The sequence below is a fragment of the Lepidochelys kempii genome, chromosome 3 (genome assembly GCF_965140285.1).
Source record: "Lepidochelys kempii isolate rLepKem1 chromosome 3, rLepKem1.hap1, whole genome shotgun sequence".
Classification (NCBI taxonomy): Eukaryota; Metazoa; Chordata; order Testudines; family Cheloniidae; genus Lepidochelys; species Lepidochelys kempii.
Window position 1 is genome coordinate 31,898,920 of NC_136382.1, and position 19,692 is coordinate 31,918,611.

The 19,692-nt window shown below is 40.8% G+C and overlaps 1 protein-coding gene across 1 annotated transcript in view; it reads right to left on the minus strand.

Annotated features, from left to right (window-relative positions):
* GRHL1 (grainyhead like transcription factor 1) overlaps positions 1 to 14,577 on the minus strand; it is a 59,428-nt gene extending 44,851 nt beyond the window's left edge. The window contains exons 1-7 of the mRNA XM_078851955.1: positions 14,353 to 14,577; positions 10,370 to 10,440; positions 6,467 to 6,851; positions 5,573 to 5,649; positions 4,350 to 4,506; positions 3,718 to 3,829; positions 2,641 to 2,735 (exon numbers count right to left, since the gene is read on the minus strand). Of these exons, the coding sequence (XP_078708081.1) occupies positions 2,641 to 2,735; positions 3,718 to 3,829; positions 4,350 to 4,506; positions 5,573 to 5,649; positions 6,467 to 6,851; positions 10,370 to 10,440; positions 14,353 to 14,577 (1,122 nt within the window). The remainder of the gene's footprint in view (positions 1 to 2,640; positions 2,736 to 3,717; positions 3,830 to 4,349; positions 4,507 to 5,572; positions 5,650 to 6,466; positions 6,852 to 10,369; positions 10,441 to 14,352) is intronic.
* Between the last annotated feature and the right edge of the window lie 5,115 nt (positions 14,578 to 19,692).

The window sequence follows — 19,692 nt, forward strand, 5'->3', positions numbered from 1 at the left end:
ACCCCTAGGTGCACTGTAGAGACGTCTGTGCTTAGCACTCTAGCGAACACCACGCTCAGGCCCACAGGCTCCCTGCTTGCTTCACTCTCAAAATCTTCCATTAAACTGTCAGTTTTACTTGCTTTTGTAAGTTTCCAGCAGTCAGGACTCATGCTCAAAGGCCTGACAGCACCAATTTGGGGGTCTGTCTAACCTATAGCTCCAGCTATTTTTGTGCATGGATTTAATGCCAAACTGACACCCCTGGAAGCTGCCAGTGTCTAGTTATCCACAGAACAAGCAGCACAAGCTTCCCCACACAACTCCTCCAACATGGCACCTCAACCGCACCGGGAGGAGTGGCAGTGGGGGAGGGGAGAGAGAAAAGGTACTTCACTCTCTCCACAATCAGTCCCTGGGCTGACTGCTAGTAAGGGTGCCAATTATCTCAGTGGTAATTTTGATGTGAACACCCATCCACTAGAAAAACGGGCCAAGACCACCTGCTTATTTCACACAGGACATCACAGACCAACGGGACAGAAATGACTTTCGTCTCTACTATCCTGCACTGGATTTGAACCAGTGATTTAGAGGAGAATTGTCCCCCTCTGCCACCCAATCCTCCAAAGGTATTTTCCAGACATTCAGGTCTCAATCCCCCTTTCATAAACCCAAGATGCACATCACTGCCCCAGAAAATACTGTCCCCTCTCCCTGGTCAGGCAGGTGCGCACATTTCACAGGATCTGTAATAAAGTTCACTTATGTATCCAAGATCAACACTGTGCCTTTAGTTCACATCCTTGTCTACTCTCCTGCTTGTGCATTTACCAGCCACAACTGTCTCAAGAACTAAACTAGCCTTTTCATAACAGTGAAACAGATGGTCTCAGTTTCCCAATCTGTAAATAGTTCTTACCTACTTCTGGTTGTTGAAGCTCAGTTAATTCGTGTTTGTAAAGGACTGAGTTCCTTGGATGTAAGTATTATTAAATCTTATCTGCAGCAGTGAGAAAACATGTAGCTCTTTACTCTTGGATCCTGTACAATCTACTGATGGCAGCTATTATTCTATCCAGTTTCCTGAACAGTCCAGCACTTCCATGCCTCAAAACGCATTCAAACCTTTCAGTACGTGTGCATGGGAAAGGCACCCTGCTGCCCAATTCCAGGGTAAAATGGAAAACCATCCCTTTTGGCATGAACAAAGCCAGGACACTAGATTCTAAGTTCAAGGAATTTTAAAGACTGGCATCTGATACCAGACTCACTAGTAATATTTAAGTGAAAACATGCTGCTACAAAACCATTCAGGTTGGAGGTATAAAAGCCACCAGAGCTGGGCAGTGAAGAGTAGATATTATTTACTTTACTTAGCGATAAATACTTAGAACAGCTACCTACTGCCCATCTCCTAAGTGCCTCTACCTCTCCACAATCCACTTTCATTAAGCGGTCAATACGGTTTCCTTCTCCAAGGTCTTCACACCTCCCTCTTGAACGGTTATCCAGTGCATCTCTGAGACTGACAGACTGTGCTGGGCACTGGCCTTGTCTTCTACATGTGCTGTAAAGCACTGACATTTAGAGCTCGACAGACAGACAACCCTGAAATACTTTTCAGTGAGGAGTTCTGCCATTCCCCCATTAGTACTATTTCCAGATGCAGCACTTCAGAGTCCTTCTGGATGACAGATGCTGTATACGTTCTCAGTCATCTTCACTTTGTCTGTTACTAGCTTCAAACATGATGTGTGAGATATGATCAGCTGCTCTCAAACAGGAAGGAAAACTCTGTAAACTGGAGACTAAGCCTTATACCACCAGCATAGGGATGAGCCTTAGGAATTACACAATTAACCTGCAAGAGTCAGTAAATTACAGAAAACCCTCTAACACTTTGCAGCTGCAACTACATCAGCTCAACAGTGGTATAATCTGATCGAAACTGGACCCTTTTTGCTCTCTTTAGACAAGCGTTCTAGCACTTTGAAGATGCACAACTCCTCCACACATTTACTTGGGGTATGGCTTCAAACAGCAACAGCTGCAATTAACAAAACACACCAGCTGTGAGAGTTGCTGACACAGTACATCTACCACCTAACACAGTGGCCCAAAACACTGAGTGAGGATCATATGGTGGCTCAATGAGTTCACCTAGAGGCCACTCAGATTAAAATTTATCCTTGCATGCTAGGATCTGTAGTCTCAGTGGAACATAATTCTATAAGGGCAGCTGCAATCTATTCTGTTTAATGCAATTTAGGTGCAGTGGTCTAGGATCCTGGCAAATTGCCAAACTGGCCCCTCTGTTGGAGCATCCCAAAAAGTTACTGGCAACTATCACGACACCATATATTGGTTCCCAAGTACACTAAACCATATCTCCAGCACCTCTGCAGCACTCTTTAGGAAGAAGTTTGGTGCTTCCATGCGTCAGTATTTGTCCAGCAAGATAGATTTCCCTGCTAAGAAACAAAGTCACTGCAAAGCTTTTAATATTTGCTCACGCAAGCCTTCTTAGCCAGCAACATTTTGCCTATTTCTTAACACAAGACCGTAAACAAACTCATTACATGCTAATCATCAGGTCACACACACCCCTCTCTTTCCCCATATGCTGGAAGAGCAGGAAACATAAGATGGGTCACATACCTTTGCTTCATCATTAATGTCCCAATTGAAGGATATGGCATTGTATGCAAGCTCTTCAATGTTACTGATTGTGTTGAAGCTCTCCTTATAGTCGGCTGTCGGGAGGGAGAGGAGAGCATCTTAAACCATACTAAGCAGACAAACTGAATAGCAACTGCAGCTCTTCCACAGTACCCTAAGGGTTAAAGGCTCTGAAAGGCTTTCAGAGGCGGATTGTTAATAAAGGTTGAAAGCAGTTCATTATATAAAAAAAAAAAGAGAAGAATTAAAAACAAAAACTAAAGTGGGAAAGGCAACGACGCCAAGCATGGCATGTATCTGTGCCATACCCTATAGTTACATATGAGAAATGTCACACTGCATGACAAGAGTATAAGCTCTCAAAGCTCCTTCAATAATAAAGCTGACGCGCATGCAAATCTTTAAGTGCCAAGTGCTTAATCCCTGCCTTTATTCACAGAAGGAAAGGGCTAGGAGCACAACCCAGCTTTCAACCAAGGAAATCTGGAAGCCAGCCAGTCGCAGCCTTGTCTGTAGGCAAGTGGAAATTTGCAATGTTTTCTTTTTAACTGAACCGAGAACTCACTGCAAGAGCAGCAGCAGGAAGGAGACCAAGGAGCATATTTCAACAGGGAGTTTGTCCCCTGAAAAAAAAGCACTTACTGTTTAGAAAGCTTGCAAAGCCCAGAGAGTGCAGTTTGACTATACTGGCCAAGATTTTTAAATGCAACAAGTGATTTGGGGGCGTCTCCATTTTTGGATGCTCCAACTTGAGACATCTGAAGAGGGCCGGTCTTTCAGATGGTGTGGGGAGCACTTGGCATTTTCTGAAAATCAGGCATTTTCAAGGCATCTAACATTAGCACACCCACCCCCCAGAATTGAGGCTGCCAAAATACCTAGTCCCTTCTGAAAATACCTTGGCCAAAAACTTCCCTTTGGTTTTGCCACAAAGGTATGGACAGTGCTCAGCCTGGTCTGAAGGTTCCCTTTAAAAAGGGAGTACCACTAGAAGGTCAAACCCTGCCAAGGAAATCAGGCTTGGAGCTTGATACCAGTAATTAGAGTGTTTCTTACCAATGTCAATGCATCTTTGTTTGGCTGTATGCTGCCTCGAGTGCCAGTACTTCCAGTGCCTGATTTGATCTTCTCTTGTTTTGTCTTCGGCAAACACGACCAAGATGACGCTCTTCGTGAAGAGGAAGGGGGTAGGGAGAGAGAAAAACTTTAAAGGCCACAGAGAAAATTTGTTTTGGAAGCTTTTACTGGCTATCAGGTTTTCTGCATTTGGCATGCAAAGCTTAGGAAAAGCCAAGTTACGCCTGGCAAAGTAGAAAACCCTCTTTAGAATGGGAACAAACATGCTAATGTTCTTCAGGGCCATAAAAGAACAAGGTGGTCAGAAGTTGCCCACCTAAAGAGAGTTGGATGCTCTCCTTCCAGGTGTCCATGTCACATAAACCCATTACCACTACTGACTTGCTTGCTTCGCAGGCTCAGAGACACCAGTGACCGAATAGGCCTGGAGACCAATTTAACCTCTTCTGCTCTTCATTGGCATGGCAGAAGGGGAAAGCTGGGCCTGCTGTTGTTGACTTCAGTCTAGACTTGTGTGACTATGGGACTTCAAGGCAGTCAGCCCAGCACCTCCAATAAACAATAAATACCCACAACACTTCTCCCAAGAAGCTGTAAGAGTTGCCACTCACTCTGACTTTGCTGATTGGGTGGTGGACTCCTTCACTGCTGCTGACTTCTTTAAGAGTGATCGGATAAAACTGACCCTTGTTTAGGTACGTCATTGTGCTGTCCCCTGGCTTCTGACGAAGTGACTTGGAAGCTTCTAAGGTGTATTCAAAGTTATTCCTAGGAGACAAAAAGGACATTGATAGCTTCCTGGCAAACTCTTTAGCAAAGTGTTTTACATTTAATTTGGAGAAATTCCAGACTTATTAGTTGAGACACTAAACCCTCAATAGGGAAGGGAGGGGGAAGCAAGACTAGCTCTTTGTTGATAATCAATTCTCTTCATGAGAAAACATTTAGAAAAGCTCTTTGCAGAGAAAATCAATATGTAGGATTGGAGGCTGCCTATTCAAGCTTACTGCAACATGTTCATTTATGTAACAGAAGAATTTCTACCAGTGACCAAAATGCTGTTAAGAGTCATTCAAAGGCTGCTAGGTCCCCTCCTCCTCCCACCAATGTTTCATTCCCCATTAAAAACAAACAAATCCACCCCACATCACCCATTCCCCATCGTAGGTCTCCATACACAAAATCCACACACAGCAAACCTCCAGTGCCTGCTGTAGGTTCTCAACGTGGAGAGAGCAGGCAAGCATCTCTAGGCATCTATCGAGATGAGGCACTTGGGAGCCAGCTCCAGGAGGATTCTGCAGTAATTCTTATTCTCTTAAATGACTAGCTGGATCACACCATACCAAGTTGGTTAGAAATCAATGTAAGACTCCTAGATGGCAGTACAGTGCCATTATCAACCCAACAGTGGGGTGGGAGGAGGTATTGTTTCATGATTTCTGTGTGTATATAAAGTCTGCTGCAGTTTCCACGGTAAACATCTGATGAAGTGAGCTGTAGCTCACGAAAGCTCATGCTCAAATAAATTGGTTAGTCTCTAAGGTGCCACAAGTCCTCCTTTTCTTTTTGCGAATACAGACTAACACGGCTGTTCCTCTGAAACCAACAAAGATAGTTTTCCTAAATATTGCAGACATGACTTTCCAGGTTGTTGAGCACTCAGCTTCAGCTAAAACCAATGGGAGCTGCAGGTGTGCTCAGCACCTCTGAGAATCATGCCTAAAGAAAGGCAACGCAAAAGAGAATTCATAAGCAAGCTGCACCGATTAGTCACAAACAAACTGGCTATAAAGATCAAGCGGCTACAGGACAACAAAGCTTGAAGTATTACCCAGCAATGCTGTCAAAAACGTAGTCCTCTGAACTCATGCTGGCCATCCGCAGATTTAGTTCAGCAGGAAAGAAAACCTGAAAATACAGATAATTAATTCAGCAGCAACAGAATCAAGATTTAACAGCTGCCAGGTTACAACCCTGCTTCAGCTGGCTTAAATATCTAATAGCTAGGGATTGTGGCTAGCATATAGAGTAGGCTGTATATGGGCCCCAGTCAAATAATGCTTTATATGCCAATTAAGCACAAGATCTAGCAAGCGCACTCTGGGCCAGCTTTTAAAAATCAAGCCTTCCTGAAGCTTGCTAACTACTGGAAATTATGGACATCACTAATATGGACTTAGAGCTTAAAGGGAAGCATTGGTGAACCCTGTAGATTTCAATAGCTGCAAGAAAACAAATTAAGAACAAAAATCAGATTTTTCTATGAGCTCAGCTCCCATTCAGACACCTAAATAAACTTGCCAGATTTTCACAAGCGCCCAGCACCCAGTAGCTCCCATTGAGGACAATGGAAGCTGAGCACTTGGGAAAATCTGACCAGTTTATTTAGGTGCTTAAATGGGAGCTTCAGGCAGAGCTCTTGTAACCTTGGCCCACTATTTATTTACTGTTGCTGCTAACAGATTATTATTTCCACAAGCTATTTAGCCAAAGCTTCCGTCATTTGTAAGATTAGCCATTTGCTTTTGATAATGATTTTGTGTTTTATAGATTTAATTCACTAAATTATACTTATGGACCTTTCTGGGAAAGTCTTCTATTTCTAATCCACAGGACTGAGATTTCAGGTTTACATAACTATTAGAGGTGCAACATGATACCTATGCACTGATTGGGTTGCGCAAACACACACACACGCACAGAATATGGTGGGTGATCCCTGTACCTCTTGCACTCCTTCTTTGAACGTCTCCGAGAAGGTGGAGTCCGGCGTGCGCCTCTGCGAGTTCTGAGGCTGAGCACTGGAACTAAACTGATCAGGGTTGAGATTCCTGTCGAAAACCACCACCCGTTCTGGGGGCTCGGGGTGGTAGCCAGTGGGAGGGATGCCCACAGTGAAGCCATGCGGTTGCGTTTCTGTTTTAATTGAATGCGTGGGCATTGTTGCAATGGAAACAGTGACAGTGGTGTCGGGGGTCGTCAGGTGGCCTCTCTTGTCCATGGCCATTTGAGTAGCGTGAGGAAGAACAATATTGAAAGGCACATTTTTCAGAACCTGCACTCTGTTTTCTCCAGTAGAAATGAGTGATTGTTCTGTCGGGATGCTGTTCCTTTAAGAGGAAAAAAAAAAGATTCAGAAAAACCGAACATTGAACAGCAGAATTAGAAACATTTACTGGGCTTTTGGCTAAGGTGAAACAGAATAGCAGCTCCCTGTACTGGTGATGATCAACTATATCTAGGGTTATGGGCTCTAGAATTTATAAAAATCTTTATCCATTTCTGACGCCTAGGACCCTAATTTTGAGCTAGAATAGTATACTTGACCTTAAAATATTAACATCCCATAAACTGAGTCACCCAAAACACAATACACTAAGGGCCCCGCTGACAGGGTATCAAGCACTGAGGGACTCACTTAGTTAGCTAGTATATAAGTTAACATACTATACCACCACACTGATTTCTGTCTTCCTTAACAGACAGAATCAGCTTATCAGAGCTGGAGCAATTTAAACTTGTCTTGGTCAGCTCTCTCTTCAGCTTAGCTGTCATAAACATACAGCTAAGGATAGCATAAAATCCCTCCTTTACCTGTAAGGGGTTAAGAAGCTCAAATAACCTGGTTGGTACCTGACCAAAAGGACCAATAAGGGAAGAAGATCCTTTCAAATCAGGGGGGCGGGGTAGGGGGGTTTGTTTGTGCTCTCTTTGTTGTTCTCTCTCAGACAGAGAGGGACCAGGACAGGAAAAAATATCTCCTAAAACCCTACCTGAAATAAGCATCCAAGATTACAAAAATTGTAAGTAATAGCAAGGAAATGCATTCTGACATGGTGGTAGTGGTAGGATGATAAGGTGTTTGGGGTTTTCCTTGGGATGTAGGTGGGGCCTTGGGCTGCCCCCGGTGGTAAAGTGTTGTTTGGGGTTGTCCCTTCTGATATCCACTCCAACTGCTACTAGCTTTTTTCTGGCTTGGTTCTGATCTCCCCCGCCTCGATTACAGCTCTGGGCTTCCCATCTGGGATGTACCTATCTATTTCCTCAGGAACACCCTCTAAGAACTGTTCCATTTGCATTAGGAAAGACAGATCTTCCAGAGATTTAACACTTGCTCCTGATATCTAGGCATCCCAATTTTTGACTATGTGGTAGGTGTGTTGGGAAAATGCCACGTCTGGTTTCCACCTGAGGGCTCCGACCCGCTGACAGGCATGCTCAGGTGTTAGCCCCATTCTAATTCTGGCCTTTAAAAAAAAAAAAAGGGTTCATAGCTGTTCATGTGTTCCTTAGGCATTTCAGCTGCCACCTCTGCTAAGGATCCACTGAGCTGCGGCCTCAGTGCCACCATATACTGGTCTGTAGAGATGCTGTACCCAAGGCAGACCCTTTCGAAATTTTCTAAGAAGGCCTCTGTATCATCGTCTACCTTGTAGGTGGGGAATTTTTTGGAATGGGGAGCAGCACCTGCAGAAGGATTGTTAGGGTTATCTGGTATACCCAGCTTAGCCCTTTCCAGATTTAAGCGCTTCAGCTCTAACTCCGTATCCAAGCATTTCGCCTCTGCCTCTAAGCGTTTCATCTCCATTTCCGTCTCCAAGTGTTTTGCTTGTTTCCTCTCCTCCGTTTCCAACTCCAAGCGCTTTAAGGCCATCTGTCTTTCATGTTCTTTGTCTCTCTTCAGCTTCCAATCTGGCTAACTCTAGTTTCTTTTGGACCTCACTTTCCGTCATCCTAGCCTTCCTGCGCTTAGCCTAGCCTAACCCGAGAGCGAGAAAGAAAAAAAAAACAAAAAACCCCAGCTTGTGAATTCCCTTGCTGTAACTTAACTCCTCTGCCACCAGGCAAAGAAAAAAAAACAAAAAAAAACTCCAGCAGCTTTCAGCTTTAAAAAAAAAAGTATCCTTTAAAAAACAAAACAAAAACAAAAAACACACCTCCCTGGTTTTCAATCAGCCAAAAGAAAAAATGTTTTTAAAATCCTGAGGTCTGTAATTCTGGTTCAAAATGATCCCACTGCGCTGCCACCATGTCAGGGTTCCTTCCCCACTCTGAACTCTGGGTACAGATGTGGGGAACCACGTGAAAGACTCCCTTAGCTTATTTTTACCAGCTTAGGTTAAAAAATTCCCCAAGGCACAAATTCTTCCTTGTCCTTGGACGGTATTGCTGCTACCACCAAGTGAGTTAGACAAAGATTCAGGAAAAGGACCACTTGGAGTTCCTGTTGCCCCAAAATATCCCCCCCAAGCCCCTTCACCCCCTTTCCTAGGGAGGCTTGAGAATAATATATCAACCAAACAGGTAAACAAGGTGAGCACAGACCAGACCCTTGGGTTTTTAGGACATTAAAAACAAATTAGGTTCTTAAAAGCAGAACCGTATTATAAAGAAAAAAGTAAAAGAAGCATCTCTGTAAAATCAGGATGGAAGGTAATTTTATAGGGTAATAAGTTTTAAAACACAGAGGATTCCCCTCCAGGCAAAACTTTAAAAAGTTACAAAGAACAGGAATAAATCTCCCTCTTAGCATAGGGAAAATTCACAAGCTAAAACAAAAGATAAGCCAACGCATTTCCTTGCTATTACTTAGATTTTTGTAATTTTGGATGTTTATTTCAGGTAGAGTTTTAGGAGATGTTTTTTCCTGTCCTGGTCCCTCTCTGTCCAAGAGAGAGCAAAGAGAGCACAAACAAAACCTCCTCCCACAGATTTGAAAGGATCTTCTTCCCTTATTGGTCCTTTTGGTCAGGTGCCAACCAGGTTATTTGAGCTTCTTAACCCCTTACTGGTAAAGGAGGGATTTTTTGCTACCCTTAGCTGTATGTTTATGACATTAGTGTTATAGGAAGAGGGCAGCAAGGAGTGGGACTTAAAATATCATGAATATAAATTAACCTTATGACCCCATGGTTTGTTGGTACGTTCCGCCCCCACCCAGAATAAAAAGAAAAGCCTGCAAAGTTTATGCAAGTGAAACTAATGCATCAGAACCACAGATTAACAAACCACAAATACATTGCAAAGTTTATGGCACCCCACTCAAATTAATCCTGACTACATATTCCAAATGCATCCAGTCCCGTAGTACCTAGTAACTGATGGAGTTTTTGTAAGGACCTGATCTTGAGGGTGGTTGGAAGATCAGGACCGGCCCACTAAGGCTCAGTCATGAGCCACCTTGTGTAAACACTGGGGAGTAAATGCTTATCAGCCACCTCCTTACTCCCCTGAAAGGGGTATTGTCACTAGTTCATGCATGGGGGAAAGAGAGCAGTTCCAGTGCATTACTATTCCCTCTCTTGCACAGGAGGTGGTAGGTGGATGGGCAGGCAGGGATGAGAAGTGGATGGAGCCTTGACTTTGAATCAAAATTCAATCCCTAGTTGCTCCTGGGGCACTTCAAGTACCAGCTGTCCCGGACTCCAAAGCCTGTGGTAACTCCACCATCTAACCCTTGGGTTGTAACAAGAGTTGATGTGCCTAGATGGTGCAGAAGAAAGGATTGCAATCTCCATTACAAATGCAGGAGAGCTGGTGCAGGTATGGCAGCGAACTTCATTTAAGCAGCCTTAGCGATATATCAGGATGTCGGTTAAAGCAAACGTGCAACAATAGAATCCAGTACCTTTTGCTATGATCTTGGTCAGGGTGATCTACATCTGGTTTTGCTGTTGAAGTCCTTCTTTCTCTGGGAACCTGGAGGTATTATACATGTGAGAGTTGAACTGTTCTTATCCAAACAAGGTTAGCTCATTCTCTCCCCCGCCAGGTTTGGAAAGCTAAGTATCAGTCTGTTATGCATCAATTATTTAAAGTACAGTTAACACCTGTAAAGAACTTTACAATGCCAAAATTTATCACCACGACTGTTGCTTTGGGAAGTCAAGTCTTTTCCATATGCTGCTAAAAGGATCCCAAACTAATACAATGGAGCAGTACTTTGGAATTTGGATTCCTGCATAGAAAAAACAAGACAAACTGCTTAAACCTTAGGACAAGGACAAGTTTCTAACCTGGCTGGAAAGATCATCATCTCTTATCAAGTGTCAGCAACTGGAATAATGGAATTGGAGGGAAAATAAAGAGTTGTCACTAGTAACTCTGATAAAGAAAACTAACAGGCTTCAATTTGTCTGGTGACTTTATTACTTAGGAAAGATCATCTCAACAGCTCTGGAGAGCGACATCCTTAGTCTACCCACAGGGGTGGTCTATTTCAGTTTCTCATTGCCCATTCACACCTTTGCCTCTGTGGACACTTTTGGTTGGATATTTTTTGGGCCTGGTCTTGGGACACTTTCCCTAGGAACTAGAATGAGACTAAGTTTAATAATGACAATACTTGGTCTTTATAGAGTCTTTTATATTCACAAAGCAATATGCAAACATAAGCTAATTCTCACTGTGCCCCTGTAAGGAAGATGATATCCTCATTCTATACATGGGGCAGCAGAAAGAGAGGCTGATGGCCTGCTCTTCAGTGGATCTGAGCTCCCACAACTCGAACTAAAATCAGTGAGTGTTTAACACCTTTGAAAATCAGGCCCTGAACAATTTGTCCAAGGACACAGAACAAATCAACAGGAGAACTTGGATGAGTTCCTAACACCCAGTCCCATATCCTGTCCAGTCACACTTTATATTAATTATATAAATATTTATATTTATAAATTATGAAGGATTAAACATGATTAATAGATAGCTATAAGCATATCAGCAGAAGGTGACTATAAACCATGGTTATAAGAAACATTGACTTTTAGGACTCTAAAAATGTATTAAAATATCTAAACTTGTGTATTAACCCTTTATGTTAAGGGTATATTTATAAAGGGTGATTCTTGATTAACTAGACTATGATGCCTTTGATGTAAGTCACTGACCAACTCTCAGTAATGGCTTTTGTCATCTACTGACTGGAGCTAGATATGAACCAGTAACCTGGACAAAGAAAAATTCTCCAGATTCCATTATTACCCATCATCTGAGCTATCTAGTTCTCCACTTTTCGACATTTTACTATTTAAAGAGGACTGCTACTTACAGTCCTAACCGGCAAAACCCCAACCAGTATTTTATAAAGCTATGGGGGAGATATGATGTACATTAGGGATTAAACCAAGATCTTCTAAAGTCAGGATACTGGTGATCAGGATATTTGCATTCAGACTCAGACTTTAAGGTCAGAAGGGACCATCATGATCACCTAGTCTGACCTCCTGCGCATTGCAGGCCACAGAACCTCACCCATACACTCTGGTAATAGAGCCAAACCTCTGGCTGAGTTACTGAAGTCCTCAAATCATGACTTAAAAACTTCAAGTTATAGAGAATCCACCATTCACACTAGTTTAAGCCTACAAGTGACCAGTGTCCCACGCTACAGAGGAAAGTGAAATATAAAAATATATCCTCCAAATATAAAAAGGGGCTATTGTCTCAGCACACTGTACCACCTAGTCCTTCAAAATGTAGATCAAAGAGAGTTCATTCAATTTAATAAAAATTGCCAGAGACCACATGCCATGGAGTAGTGTAAGGACACTCACTCTATACTATGGTAACACCCTGTTAAAGAGAGAGATCAGATTATTATATTCTTGTATAATCTCCAAACAAAAGCTCACTGTTGTAATTATTATTATTGTTTTGTCTCCGATAGTTACATGGCAAGGATCTGTAAGCTTGTTAAAAACTTCCTAAATATATTGTTAAAAAAAATACAAATGCAGGTCTCTGATTTATTATTTGGCCATTAAATTTTATTTATCTTGAGGTTCCAGGCTACTCTGATAAAACACAAAAGCTACAAGACACTGATAGTTCTTGTTCATTTAAATGGTATGTGCTAATACATTAGAAGGAATTAACTCCAGACCTTCCAGCACTGAAACATGCTGCATAAGCATGATCAGATACTGCACCTTCACCTGACAAATGCAAGCTATTTAAATTATATTGGAAACGCCTAATTTTTTGTAATAGTAATTACAGGCTGATGACAGAAAACCTTAGTAGAAACAGTACTTTTCTAAATAGCTTCCAATTAAAACCTTTAAAATCCAGTGGCTTTAAGTAGTGTAGAGAATGTAAGAGCATCAGAAAATCTTGACCTACATTCTTCTGGAGTAACTAGGGATTTTGGGAACTTCCATTTTTGGGTGCCTAATTTAAGACATCTTAAAGGGGCCCAATTTTCAGAGGGCATGCGCTCAGCAGTTTCTGAAAATGAATCCCTTTCAAGGTGTCTCAGGTTGGGCACCCAAAAATCACTACTAACTTTTGAAATTGTTGCTGTAAATTTCCAAGTAACACTGTTAGAGTTAGGCTAGTCTTGGCTCAGGAGAAAAAAAATTAATTTTTTTTCTACAAAAACTTTTACAGGTGGCAGCCCCACCAGGCTTTAATTTTCTATTCCAGACCTTGGAAGCTCTCACCTGCTCCTTTAACTTAATCTCAGAAAATGACGGATGAATTCTTCCAAAATTTTATACTTTTTTGGCATGTAAGCTTGCCCTCTCCAAACCTTTCCTACAGTTTATAGATGGCGTGAGTAGGGAAGGAAACCCTGAATAAAATACCAATGCATGGCAAATTCTTTGTGCTTCACTAAAAGCTCTTCACTACAGCCTCCACCAAATTTCTCTTCACAGTTTTTCACATTTAAAAATGGATTTAGCAGATTAAAATCCTCTGACAAAAAGGCTTTTTTAGTGGCATAACCAGCAAGCACAGAGGGGTATGGCTTTTTAAGGCAGAAAAAAAGCTTTCCTACAAGTGTCACAGTTATAACTATCTTTACACCAATTATTTTGTTACACGCATTAAGGACTAAACTGAGCTTTGCAACACAGATTATAAAATACTTATATATACACACCATTCAGTTTTATGTAACTATACTGCTTGAAAAATTGGTTAAACTCTTAATAATAGGCATGTACTTTGTATATAACAAGTGTAGTAGTTCTAAAGGCTGGAAAATATGTTTGTCCATAATTAACAATGTTCTCAGTGCTCTTCCAGACACCAAATGGAGACAGTCCCTGCTCTGATCCTGCAAACAGATCGGTGAAAGTAAATGGGATTCAGGAACCTGGCTGTCTTAGGCTCCTTAGAAAATCCCAACCTAAATCTTATTTATTAATATTGTGGTAGCATCCATGAGGCCCAGTTGAGGTCCAGGATATCACTGTGCTAGGCACTACACAAACAAAGACAGTCCCTTGCCCCGCATTTTTATATTCATATACACACTCTCCAGCATTTCAGCCAGTAACGGTTAAAACCTGTGCCCTGAAAATCCTGAGTCAGTAGGCCACACAAGTACCCTGACCTATTACAAAAAAGATTCCAGAACAACCGATTTCTACTTAGCTTAAAAGAAATCTATTGTCGGAAAATCAAAGTTGTGTTTAATTTTTAATTTTATTTTATTTTTTGGGGGAAAAAAAAAAGAGAACCACCAACTTAGAGTCCTCATTACACTATTAATAGCTACTATGCCAAAAGCTACATTACTGTTTCATTCCCTAGCAAATTACTGTTTCATATGCAGGCAAAACAAGTGGAACCTTTGGTTGTTAGGTGTTACTGGTGCCAACTTACTTTGTAATAGTCATATAGTAATCCCAGGGCAGCTGCACTGTCTTCGTCGCCATTGATGCTCATCATGGCTTTGGTGGCTGCTGTAAGGGGATTTTCAAGGAAGGACTTCCAGGCTTCATCTTCACTGGTGTATGGACGCCTCTGGGAGTAGAGAGAGTCATTCTGAAGAACCAACACGGGCCTTTTGCTTTGGTCATAAAAATATGAATCTTTGTTATAATGCATCCAAAAAGTATATAATAAGCATGTTTCACAAACTTTGTAACATTTAAGAATTAGCGGGCAGGTTTTTACTATGTTAATATTATGACTTAATGTGACACAGTGGTTAGTCAACAGAAAGACCAGGGATACAATTCTGATCTCATGTATGTCAGTGGAAATCAGGAGTGACCTCATTGAATTCAATGGTATTACATCAGTGAGATCACAAAACTGCTGAAGATGATAGCTGGCCAGCTAACAAATATTTGGAATCCAACATAGAACAATAAAAATGTTATGAATTTATTAGCCTAAGACACACAGTACTATTAGCATGTTATTAAACAAAAAGATATTGTACAGCAGTAACTTGCTACTAATTCATTCAAGCTCTCTCTATGCACTATAGAGAGTCAATGGTTTCATGCTTTGTCATGCAAGACTAGAGAGTTCACATTAACAAATACCACTGTCATGTTATAAAACAGAGTTAACTCTACTTTCCTTTGTCTGACAATTCCCTCAGAAGACAACTTATTTAATTATTGGGGTATATTTGAAAGTTTTTGAAAGCTGCTGATATTCCATGTATAGTATACATGGAATGTAGCCAAAGGAGACCATAAATCAACAAGGCAGTGCAATTTTCTGGCAATAGAAGCCAAGCGGTTTATTGTATGTTTACCTTTGAGATAATCTGTGATAATGTCTTGAGAGACAATCCCAGTGGGCTACCAGGAAAGAAAATCTACCTACACACAACTCCCCCCCCCCCCCCCCACACAAAAAGTGTGGGTATTACCACTGTGAAAATAATTAGATTTGTTCAAAACATTTTGTTCTTATTGTGAAGGAGAAAACCCCAAGCACTCACACAGGTGGAAGCAGGGAGAGATGCTGTTTGCTGCAAAACAGTTTTACCAGCCTAAACAAGTTAATATTTTAAATTCAGCTTTTTTTAAAAATATATGCCTCATCCACATTGGCCAGACAAACAAACAATGTTGAAACCATGTTAGCTTGAACTGGTTTTAAACCAGTTCAAACAGTTCCCCCATGCTTATTCCCACCTCCAGTGTGCACAGAGGCCTAGTTGATGTTTACTACACGTACTTTGTTTTTCAAAAGTCGAAAGTCTCTTTTTAAAAAAAAAACAAAACAACCAACCAACCAAAAAAAAAAACAAACCCACAAACACCCACCACTCCACACCATACAACCACCATCTATTAAGAAATAGGAACATCTTTTTTGTTGAACTTACTCCCAGGACTATTCAAAGATTGTAACATATTAGAATATTGAAGGAATGAAACACTATCGTCAACTTAATAAATATCCTGCATTTATAACTCCTTTCACCTAGGAAAATTATTAAGTGCTTTGCAAACTATGGATTTGAATCTGTGAACCCTTACTCACCCAAGCGGGCTCAGCGACGTCATGGGGACTACTTGCATGATTTAAGAACAACTCATGTGAGTAAGGGTTTGCAGGTTCTGGATAAAGGGGGATTTATACATACACACAGAGTGGCTGTGTGTCAGTCTGTAAAATGAGCCACCTTTGGTGTAGAGTGTAGCAAATTGGCACACAGCAAATTGTGCAACAATGGGATGAGTTTAAATTTTCTCCAAAGACACAGGGCAAACACCTACTCTTCTGGAAATGAAACAGAATTTTTAGATGTTCACACAGAGCGGACAGGCCCTCGAATTAAGGTCATATAAAAGACTGAGCCACCTGTAGTAGCCTGCATGGAACTCATTTTATCTACCTTCTTAAAGTTGAAGGGCTGAGTTAACCTCGCTTGGCATTTAAACTTGCTATTGAGACCATAAAACCATTCCCTTTCAGCAATGTGAAAAGATCCATATGGAAGAAAAATTAATCTAAACGCAAAACCATTCAGAACTGAACAAGCACTAAACTGAAATCCAGTAAACTCAGAAACTACAATATTTTTTGTAAGACTCGTCTCTCGTTGCAACACCCAAATAAAATGCACAATTGCCCTAAAGGTAACCTACCTCCTCTAAAAGGAGTGTAGAAAGAATTATCTTTAGAATTATCAACAAAGTGTAGGGTTTGGCAGTAACTCAATCTCTTAACAGGATTACAGGTTCTTTTAAGAAAATGAGAACATATTTATAAAAGACAGTCAAACATGTGTTTTTCTGACGATTGACCTGTGATGAGTTTTAGACTTCCATATGTATATTTGGCAGTGATCTGTGCATAAAAGTACTGGACGCTATTAGCAAGTTTTAGAAATAAGTCTTCTAGTGTGCATTTAAATACTTGAAAAAAGTTGATTGATTTTCTGCTTGACCAAATTGCAAAAAAGTAGGAAAATGTGACAGGAATGTGTGTTCTCTGCATTGTAGTGATATTGTGCCAATGCTGACCTCATGTCACGCTTATTCCTGGCAATATTTTCCTACTATTTTTTTTTCTGGGGGTGGGGGGGGCAATTTGTTCATGCAGTCGAACCTGTTATTTCTGACAAACCCAATAATTCTCTCTCAAAAGAAAAAAAATCCCATTGTCACAATCCATTTACTAGCACACTCAATAACAGAATGCTTTTTATTGTTATTTGTCTTACACAGAGCATGTGGTTGGTGCTGTAGCAAACACACAGATAAAGACAGTCTCTGTCCCAATGACTTTACAGGCCAGAAGACAGAGAGAGATTTAGACATGGGGCTGTTAGGCCTCATCTCCATTAGGGAAACGCTCAACAAAATTCCCCATGAGGTCTCCCATTTTTTAAGACTTACCAGTACTTTTACAAAGTAGCATTAGCCAACTTACTAGAATAATGACAACTTATAAAAGACCCAGCCTACAACTGTCCAAGTAAACAAAGCATATTTTGTGACGCATTCAGACTTACAGCTGCCAGTTTATAAAGTTAAAAAAAAAAGTAGTCATTTGTAAGAAGTCTTCAGGTCAAAATTGAGAATTAGTAAGGCTCTCTCTGTACTTATCTGGCACCCATCACCCTATTTGGCCACCTTGAACAATTTTGAATAATTATTCATATTATTATAGCATCAAATAGCCCTCGTCATGGACCACGACCCCATGATGCTATATTTTGTATACACAAACAACAAGTATGCAATACATATATACACACACACACACGCACACACCTCTAGATTGGTAACCTTTATCATTATCTATGTAATTGCAAATCAGTTTGAATTCAACTACTAGAATCCAACACTTTAAGCACAAACATGTTCTAATAGAAACATCTACACTTTGCAGTACTATAATGTATTGTTTATAAAATATACTATAAAAAACCCAGACATCTGAACACTAGTTTTTGCTAAATACCCTCCTATGAAGTGAAATCTTATTCCTGTTTAGTACTTAAATTGTCAAAATCTAGAGCTAGTAGTAACTGAATGACTGATGGATCTCAAACCACTAACAAGGACCTCAGAATATTGCACAAATAAACTTTGTACATATTTGATGATTGGCTGATTAGCATTACCGAAATGTGTAACAAACCGCCATACAGAGATTAAGAATCAAATTAATTTTGGAACATCTGCACATGCACATTTCTCTCTCAGAAAGCAGGAGCATTCCACATGTAATAAGAAAAGGAGGACTTGTAGCACCTTAGAGACTAACCAATTTATTTGAGCATAAGCTTTCCTGAGCTACAGCTCGCTTCATTGGATGCTACTCTGAAACCTGTCATTATGTAAGGCACTGCATTTAGCCGTATGGAGTGGAAATCCATCAACTGCATGAAAATACAGACTAACACGGCTGCTACTCTGACACATGTAATAAGAAGCACTGTTTCAAATATCAAGCATACATTCCAAATTTGAGGGGAGAGATTTAAAGTACACATTCTTATTTTTAAAATTTTATAACATGTTCATAACTTTTACAAACTTGAGATTTTAAAATAGATCTTGGTGGGGAAAAAAGCATTTTAAAAGTCATTTTTAGATATTGCCCTGTATTCCATGTTCTTGAATAGAAAACAGCCTACATTATCCATGCTGGAAATGCTACAAGAAATCACAGAACTGGAAGGGATCTCGAGAGGTCATCTAGTCCAGTCCCTGAACTTGTGGCAGGACTAAGTATTATCTAGATCATCCCCGACAGGTATTTGTCTAACCTGTTCTTAAAAATCTTCAATGATGGAGATTCTACAACTTCCCTAGGCAATTTATTCCAATGCTTAACCACCCTGACAGGAAGTTTTTCCTAATGTCCAACTTAAACCTCCCTTGCTGCAATTTAAGACCATTGCTTCTTGTCCTATCTTCAGAAGTTAAGAAAAATAATTTTTCTTCCTCATTCTTGTAACAATCTTTTACATACTTGAAAACTGTTATGTCCCCTCTCAGTCTCCTCTTTTTCAGACTAAACAAACCAATTAATTATTTGTATTTAATGTGTGTATTACACATACAATAAGGACCAGTCCAAGTGTCTGCCTATACAAGGCTACCATTGCTCCACCACAGCACCTACTTGCACAGAGCAAATAGTGACTACAACTTTATAACATATAGGCACAAAGACAAGGTCTCTGCTCTCAAAGAGTTCACAATATAATATTTTGGACTTCTGAAAATGGTAAAGATTGTTAGATTTTCCAACTGACACTGCTAAGAACACCAGATTACCTGGGGAAGTCCATTTTTCCAGTAGCGTGGGTTTCATAAAAATCCATCAGATCTTGGCCCTACAGCATATAAGAAGCTTGTATTTTAAAAGACAGTTTTTACAAATCTGTTGCATCAAGGTCTAACACTGCCAAAGGCCAAGACCAGGAAATCTCTTTAAATTAGAGCAACAATGTTCAAGTCATTAAAAAAACCTAGGTGTGCCTCAGATAATGATGTCCCAGTTAACGCTGCTCTCACTTCCCAGCCCTTGTTCTTAAATCTTCAAGAGGAGAAAAAAGCAGCACACCGCGCAATTCGGTAAGATCCTGCATTAGAAAAGCTCTTCGAAACAAGTGCTGTGGGCGGGGTGAATGTCTACAGCCCCCTATGCACTTCTGAAGGCTGAGAGGCTCCTCCTGACAGACACGGACTGATTATTCGCCGCACTCAGCATTTAAAGAAGAGTGGAGGAGGAGGA